Source organism: Arachis ipaensis, chromosome B08 (assembly GCF_000816755.2).
Source record: "Arachis ipaensis cultivar K30076 chromosome B08, Araip1.1, whole genome shotgun sequence".
NCBI lineage: Eukaryota > Viridiplantae > Streptophyta > Magnoliopsida > Fabales > Fabaceae > Arachis > Arachis ipaensis.
The window spans coordinates 8,276,653-8,285,548 of NC_029792.2; the positions used below are offsets into that span (position 1 = coordinate 8,276,653).

Consider the following 8,896-nt stretch of genomic DNA (forward strand, 5'->3'; position numbering starts at 1 on the left):
CTATCTATCAAATGTTAAGCAATTAACCATTTTAATGTAAAAAAGAGAAAATGATTAGTATTAATTTAAATATAAGACAAAAATAAGAAAAAATGTTTACCACCTAAAATTAATCTATGTTTATGATAAAGCCAAGGAAATAAAGCAAGATAGTTATATCAAAAGCATGAAATAAGAAGGTATTGGATATAAGTGAACGAAGAAGTTTTAGGGATCGATATTTTTATTAAAATTTAGTCAATATTTAATCATTAAAAAAAATATATAATTTTATACCATTAAATATAATCTTTTACTATTAAAAATACAACTTTGCTAGATAGACAACAGAGATTGTGAATAATATGAACAATTGGCTGCACTTTCGGCCCACAGAAGATGAAAGAAAAAAAATAGTTCATTATAAATTATCCTCTAAAATCATACTTTCACTTTTTACACTTTAACCATCCACCTCCTAACCATTTTACCATCGCATACACCCCTTCCTAAATCCTCATTGCGCCGTCAGTCCCTCCCTCATCAGCTAGCCTCAACGTTGTCGAGCTTCTTCTCCATCAAGCCGTCGGTTTAAAATGAAAATAACCATCTACATATTTATTAAAATGAACATCTAGCAAATTTCATTGTATCTACTTAAATCCAATCTAAATTAAATGAACATTTACTTTAGAATAAAAATAACCATCTACAAACTTAGTAGAATGAATATCCACACTGGAAAAAGGAAAGAAGAGGAGGAGGAGGAGAACCACGGTGGCGGAGGGAGGACGGCAGCAAGACAACGCGAGACAGCCGCAGTGGCGCATGGGGAACGCGCGCGATGGCATCACTTGCGTAGCAGCAGCCGGCAGCAACATGGCAACAACTCCTGGCGCGGCACTGTAGCAACTAGGGGTGGTAAACGGGCCTAAACCTGCCGGACCAGCCCGCGTAACCTACCAAAAAAGGCAGGCCGAGCTGGAAAATTGGGACCGCTAAATATCAAAAGCCCGCCTAACCCGCACCGCTTAAACCGTGGGCTTTGGCGGGACGGGGCGGGCTTCCTCGCCAGGATTAGTATTTTTTAGCAAGGAGTATTTTTACAATTTTTTTGCCAAAACTCAACTTCCCCTAACCCAACTTACAAGAGAATGAAGATGAAAATTGAGTGTTTTGGATTATGTTTATTTTGTTTGAGACAATATTTATAATTATATTTTAGATTATGTTTATTTTGCTTTGGGAATAATATTTATAATTATGTTTTGGATGATGTGGCACATTTTAGTTGTAAAATTAGTAAGGAAGAGAAGAGAATTCCTTAATTTCAAAGGAAAAATTTTGATCCCAATTATAATGAGAAAGTGACATGTGGCACATTTTGGTTGTAAAATTAGAGATATATCTAGGACCGCCTCACTAGGCGGGGCGGCGCAGGCTTCCCCGCTTGCCACCCCTAGTAGCAACGCCGCCAAGAAAGAATGGCGCGAAAATAGCAAGACAACTGCGGCGGCGGCGCTCCTATACACGTGAATGGGAGAAACGGAGGCAATACGGGAAGGTGATGGAAACAGACAGGTGTGGCTGCGCTACATCTGCACAGGCTACGGAGAGGGAGGACAGCGGCGTTCTGCTGCGTCTGAATGGGTTGAAGGGAAACGGCAACGTCTGGACGGCTATCTCCGGTGATGACACTAAGTTGTGGTGGTGGATCAAAGATGGAAAGTGCTGACAACTGAAAGTGCTGACAATCCCGTTGGGAAGATGGCATAAGGACAATTTTAGTGACATGGACAAAAAAATTACACGGTTTAAGGAAGAAATCAAGAAGATTGATGATATGGTAAGCAATGGAGTGTATGATGGAACGATTAAGGCTAGAAGAAAGGCGTTGGTCACTTGTTGTGAGAGATGGTATGTAAGGAAAGAAGTTCATTGGAAACAGATGTCTCAGTCCTGGCATGCGAAGAAGATGGACAAAAATACAAGATACTTTCACAATATAGCCTCAGCAAGAAGGCGGAATAATAGGATTGATACACTGGTGATAAACGGCATACAGGTCAAGAATCAAGCGAGAATTAAGGTAGCTATCAGAGAATTCTACAAGGATTTATATCATCAGAAAGCTTCTCCTATGATGGGATTCAAAGATGGTTTGGTGGGTAAGATAGATGAGACAGATGCTAGGACTTTAGTGGAGCTGCCATCGGCTGAAGAGATCAGAGCGACTGTGTGGGACTGCGACTCATCTAAAGCGCCAGGTTGTGATGGGTACAACATAAATTTTATCAAGAGGTGTTGGGGCGAGCTTGGGCCTGAATTCACGGCAGCAGTGATGGGGTTCTTCCAGACATCCTGATTGCTGGCAGATACCAATATCACTTGGGTGGCGCTTGCACCCAAGTTCGTTGGTGCGAAGGAGATCAAAGATTTACGGCCTATAAGTATGGTGGGGTGCGTTTACAAGGTTATCTCGAAGGTACTAGTTAGGAGGATGAGGGCAGTCATGCCGGGATTAGTAGGGGAGACTCAAAGTGCGTTTGTCAAAGGGAGAAAAATACATGATGGGGCACTTATTGCGTGTGAAATAGTAAACCGGCTGAAACTGAGGAAAAATGAGGCAGCAATAATCAAGCTAGATTTTCAGAAAGCATATGATAGAGTCAAATGGAGTTTTGTCGACATTGTATAACAAAAGATGGAATTTGGGCTTAGATGGAGAGCATGGGTTATGGAGTGTGTGACAACCGCATCTATGTCAGTTCTGATAAATGGTTCTCCGGCTAAGCCTTTCAAAATGGAAAGAGGTTTGAAACAAGGTGACCCGCTTTCTCCTTTCTTGTTTGTACTGGTTGTGGATGTGCTGTATCGAATGGTTGGAGAGGCTATCAGAAACGGTCGCATATCTCCGTTGTTGGTAGGGAGAGATAGTATTGAATTGTCACACCTGCAGTTTGCTAATGATACTATTCTGTTTTGTCCGCCTGAAGATGAGACTATTAAGAACTACAAGCGACTTCTGATGTTTTGAGTTGATGTCAGGACTCAGGATTAATTTTGATAAGTCCAGCTTAATTCCAATTAATTGTGATGAGCAGTGGGTCCAACGTATGTGCAACTTATTGGGTTGTAAGGACCCTTCCAGTTAAATACCTTGGAATATCTTTAGGAGCAAACCCGAGGTTGGTGAAGACCTGGAAGCCTATAATAGACAAAGTGGAGGAGAAACTCGGTCTATGGAAAGCGAAGGTGTTAAACAAAGCGAAGAAGTTGGTGCTTATCAAATCAGTTTTAAATAGTTTACCAGTGTATTATTTGAGCTTGTTCAAGATGTCGAAAGTTGTTGCTGAAAAACTGATCTCATTGCAGAGAAGATTCATGTGGAGTAAGGAAGATGGTAGAAATGGTATGTCGGTAGTAAGATGGGAAGTGGTGCAGGCTCCTAAGAAGCTAGGCGGGTTGGGAGTTGGAGATGCTATGATTCGCAACACGGCACTCTTGTTTAAGTAGTGGTGGCAGTTTGCAAAGCAAGAGTGTCTACTGTGAAAGAATGTTGTATGTTCGTGTAATAATTTGAATCCCAATGAGTTACTGTCAACTCAAATGGTACCTACTAGAGGAGGTCCATAGAAGGATATTTGCAAGCTACAACTCACGAATCAACGTATAAGGGATAAGATGGTTACATGGTTGTCTATGGAGATTGGTGACGGGCGAATGACTCGGTTCTGAGAGGATATATGGTTACTTTGTGGATCTCTAAAGGATCGATTCCCGATGTTTTTCTCTGTTTCAAACCAATGTGGATCTGTTATTGGGGACTGCGAATTTTGGGATGGGTTAGAGTGAATTTGGAACTTCCAATGGAGACGTGAGCTTTTCCAATGGGAGTTGGAACTCATTTCCAATGGAGGCGTGACATTTCCCAATGGGAGTTGGAACTCCTGAGTCAACTCCACGAGGCTTTAAGACCTGTGAAATTAGTAAATAACCGAGAGGATAGAGTAGTGTAAAAATATGATAGGTTATGTATTTTTTCAATTAACTCATTTGTGTAGGTATGTTCCACTTTATTGTGTTGAACTTTTATTTTCAAAAAAAAATTAATTAAGAATCTAAATAATTTACTTATTTCTTTAAAATTGTTGTTCACTACAATGTTTTGTTTATCTATATTTTTTTTAACATATTAATAATAACTAATTTACAAATTATAAAATATGTTAGTAGTAAAACTAACGAAACAAGAAGAGTGAGAGAGTATATTCTCTAGATATAATGATGTATAACGTGAAGAGGTTGGGTTTGAAGATGGTAGAAGATGTCATGATGAAGCGGAACCCACCAGGGTCAAACCTACGATTTTCATTGTCCAGTGAAAACTATATAGTAATCTATGTACGTAGGCCGTTTTAGATCACCCTACCCTACGCATTAATACCACTTTGTCTTTTCCCAACTAACCTCTCAACACCTCAACTTGATCATCGCCAATGTCTTCATCAACATTAAAGGATATATCATATCCAATTATATCTTTTATGGAAGTAACATAATAGCTAGCACTCCTGATGAGAGAATGAGACTTTTTCCAAATTGAAAGTGCTGGAGTTTCGATTCCATTCCATCAACAAATTAAAGAAGAGGTAATATTTTATAGTAATAATTTTTGGTTTACAGATTGTATGTGAAAGAGTGCTTAGAGCTTAGTGACATGAGACTTTTTGGTGCTTGTTTATTATAAGTGAAAAACGGGTATTGGGGTAATGTATCGTTTGACTTTTTGGCAGACCACAAATCTCAGCAAACTTTTGTGGGAACAACAGTGAGTAGGCAGTGCCAACTTGTCCTTTTTCTTACTTTGATGGAACACCAGAGCACTCGCTGTTGTACCATTTTATTACTACTACTTGCTGCGTGCTTCGTTGTTTCTTCTCTTCTCTTCTCCACTTTCTACTTTCTACTTTCCACTTCCTTCCCACCCAAAATATCTTCTTCTTTCTCCCTGGAGACACCACCATCATGATGAACCCATGCTTCTGCTCCTTCTTCTTCTTCTACTACTACTTCTTCTCATTGACTCCTTCCCTTGCCCTTGCACCTCTCACCGCCATCTCCGCAACTCAATCTCTCTCCGGTGACCAGACCCTTCTCTCCAAAGGTGGAATCTTCGAACTCGGTTTCTTCAAGCCAGGTAACTCCTCTAACTACTACATAGGCATGTGGTACAAGAAGCTCTCTCTACAAACAATTGTTTGGGTTGCCAATAGAGACCACCCTGTATCTGATAAGAGCACTGCCAACTTCACTATTTCAAAGGGTAACTTAGTACTCTTTGATGAGTCTCAAACTCAAGTTTGGTCAACCAACATAACTACCTCTCCTGCTTCACCTTCTGCACTAGTAGTATCTATTCTTCTCGATAATGGGAACCTCATAATTAGTAATAACCCTAATGCATCATCATCAGAAGAAGCCATTTGGCAGAGTTTTGATCACCCAACAGATACATGGCTTCCCGGAGGGAAAATCAAACTTGATAACAAAACAAAGAAGCCTCAGTATCTAACTTCATGGAAGAACAATGAAGATCCTGCAACTGGTCTCTTCTCTTTGGAATTGGACCCTAAAGGGAGCACTTCATACCTTATTCTTTGGAACAAGACTGAACAGTATTGGACGAGTGGCCCTTGGAATGGTCATATCTTCAGCTTGGTCCCTGAGATGAGGTTGAATTACATCTACAATTTCAGCTTCATTTCGAACGAAAACGAGAGCTATTTCACCTATACAGTCTATAATTCTTCCATTATATCGCGGTTCGTGATGGATGTTTCGGGCCAGATCAAGCAACTGTCATGGCTGGATAGCATTCAGCAATGGAATTTGTTTTGGTCTCAGCCGAGAACGCAGTGTGAGGTTTATGCTTTCTGTGGTGCCTTCGGGAGCTGCACCGAGAACTCAATGCCATACTGCAATTGCTTGCAAGGTTTTGAGCCAAAATCAAAGTCTGATTGGGATCTTCAGGATCAATCAGGAGGGTGTGTCAGGAAAACAAGTTTGCAATGTGAGAGTTCAAAATCATCTAATGGTGAAAAGGACAGGTTTCTACCAATCCTAAACATGGCATTACCGAAACATTCAGAAGAAGTAGGGGCAGGAACTAAAGAGGAATGTGAATCAACATGCTTGAACAATTGTTCCTGCACTGCTTATGCATATGGAAGTAGCCAATGTTCAATTTGGAATGGAGATCTCTTGAATCTGCAGCAGCTATCTTCAGATGATAGCAGTGGACAAATCTTGTACCTCAAGCTTGCAGCTTCTGAGTTTCATGATGCTAAGAGCAACAAGGTGCCAGTTATTGGTGGCATTGTGGGAGGTGTTGTTGCCATAGGGATTCTCCTCGGCCTTGTTCTGTTCTTGGTGATTCGGCGAAGGAAGAGAACGGTTGGGAAGGGAAAGCTAGTGGAGGGTTCACTGGTGGCATTTGGGTACAGAGACCTACAAAACGCAACCAAGAATTTCTCAGAGAAATTGGGAGGAGGGGGTTTCGGTTCTGTGTTCAAAGGCTATTTGGGTGATTCAAGTGTTGTGGCAGTGAAGAAGCTTGAGAGCATTAGCCAAGGAGAGAAGCAGTTTAGAACAGAAGTTAGTACTATTGGGACAGTTCAACATGTTAATCTTGTTCGGTTAAGAGGTTTCTGCTCCGAAGGCTCCAAAAAGTTATTGGTTTATGATTACATGCCAAATGGCTCCTTAGAATTCCATCTCTTTCAGAATAACTCCTCCAAGATCATGGACTGGAAAATGAGGTACCAAATCGCGCTCGGCACGGCCAGGGGATTGACTTATCTTCATGATAGTTGTAGAGACTGCATCATACACTGTGATGTCAAGCCTGAGAACATCCTTCTAGATGCTCAATTTTGTCCCAAAGTCGCAGATTTCGGCCTTGCAAAGCTTGTTGGAAGAGAATTCAGCAGGGTCCTTACAACAATGAGAGGAACAAGAGGCTACCTTGCCCCTGAATGGATCTCTGGGGTGGCCATAACCCCCAAAGCAGATGTCTACAGCTACGGAATGATGCTTTTCGAGTTTGTATCCGGCAAGAGGAACTCTGAGCCTTGTGATGATGGCAGAGTGAAGTTCTTCCCTACATGGGCTGCTACTCTTGTAACTGAAGGCAGCAATGTCCTTAGCCTCTTGGACCCTAGGTTGGAGGCGAATGCGGATGTTGAAGAGGTCACTAGAATAATCAAAGTAGCTTCTTGGTGTGTCCAAGATGATGAATCTCATAGGCCAACCATGGCTCAGGTTGTTCAGATACTTGAAGGGATCTTGGATGTCGCTTCGCCTCCCATTCCAAGAACCCTTCAAGTGTTTCTGGACAACCAGGAGGACATAGTTTTCTTCACCGATTCCAACTCTTCCAACCAGAGCTCACAGGTGAAGAGCACCACCACTGTCTCAACAACATCATCTCAACCTAAAAGTAACATCTCTTCAGCAAGCTCCAAGTCCTTAGGAGGAAATTAATTAGTGGAAAATTAGTTGTAATAATGTAATGTTTGTGTCTTAATAATACAATATTCTCTATCCATGATTGCTAGCAGCTTGTATATTCATTCAATAGACATAACCCTTTACATTACAAGTTGCATTAGCTGATACTACTTGAAAATATGTTTCAGTTCAACAATAATTAAAGATCACTTTGTAGAAGGTCATGCATATACTCTTACATGGAATCCATCGAAGAAAATGAACGATGTTTGGGCATGGTTCCCTGAAGAACACGCATGCATTCGAAAGAGAAGTATATTGGATAAGGTCAATTTAACGTGTTGTAGTTGTCACAAGTCACAATACACCATCTTCTTTAATTAATAAGCCTACAACAAAAGATGACGCCAAACTGCAAAAGGAAAAATCTGATATTTCATTAGGTAATCACCAAAAAAATGTATGCATCACTTTTGATGTCACTAATGATATGAATAGACAATTTCAATCTTGTTTTTCTTTTTGTATTACCAAAAGCAACATAGTACAACAGGGTAAGAACTTTTTCTTTTCTTTTTAAAAAAGAAAAATTAGAAGCACTATTTCTTTGGAAGTTTCTTTTCGCCCACAAACCTTCTATTTCAGATCTTTGGCGTGTTGCTGCAATGCATTGCGTCACAGTATGTATTTATATGCTGGTAAATAAATATCAAACAAGCAGCAACTTTCAATATGAATGTAAAATTCAAAATAATACGGCATATAGTTGATTCTTTCTCTAACGAGGATACGTTAGGCCTAGCCCAATTTAGTAAAATAGAGTTGGTAATTAGTTGAGCATATTATTCGACTAAAAAGAATTGACACATGACCTAAAAATTTAGAATGTATTTTACAAAGATACAAGTCATAAATATTTTTGTAAGTGTTTATTAAGTTTAGAGACACGCCCTGATTTTAGTGAGTTGATCTTAGTAAATTCATTTTTTTTATATAAACAAAAAGTGAAATGATGAAACTAGTATTTTTTTTTTTTTTGAGTAACCAGGGAATCAACATTATAATAACTAATTTTAGCTAATATTATACCATATTATCAAATAAACCTAATATAAATTTTACTAAAAATGAGTTTTTGTTAAATTTGGATTTTAGATAATTTTTAAATTGAGTTTTGAATTTTTTTTAAAAGAATTTTAAAATTTTTTTTCTTATTTTAAATTTTGACTGTAATATTGGGTGTAAAATATTGGTTCTTAAAACTTTCTTTCTTTTTTTATTTGATTAATGTTTAATTATAGCATTAATATATGATTTGGATGAGTTTGTATTACCTTAGTTTTATCATATTTTCTCCTCTCCTTTTGATTTGAAGAACATAGTATGCATCTAAGCCAACTTTAGG

General features: G+C 39.3%; 2 protein-coding genes across 2 annotated transcripts; both read left to right on the forward strand.

The window, feature by feature from the left end:
* On the forward strand, positions 1,772 to 2,677 carry LOC107610447. Its single transcript, XM_016312497.1, has 2 exons — positions 1,772 to 2,246; positions 2,355 to 2,677. The coding sequence occupies exons 1-2, from the start codon at positions 1,772 to 1,774 to the stop codon at positions 2,675 to 2,677; spliced, it is 798 nt and encodes a 265-aa protein (XP_016167983.1).
* Positions 4,567 to 7,710, forward strand: LOC107613778 (G-type lectin S-receptor-like serine/threonine-protein kinase At2g19130). Its single transcript, XM_016315931.2, has one exon. The coding sequence runs from the start codon at positions 5,008 to 5,010 to the stop codon at positions 7,522 to 7,524; it is 2,517 nt and encodes an 838-aa protein (XP_016171417.1). The 5' UTR covers positions 4,567 to 5,007; the 3' UTR covers positions 7,525 to 7,710.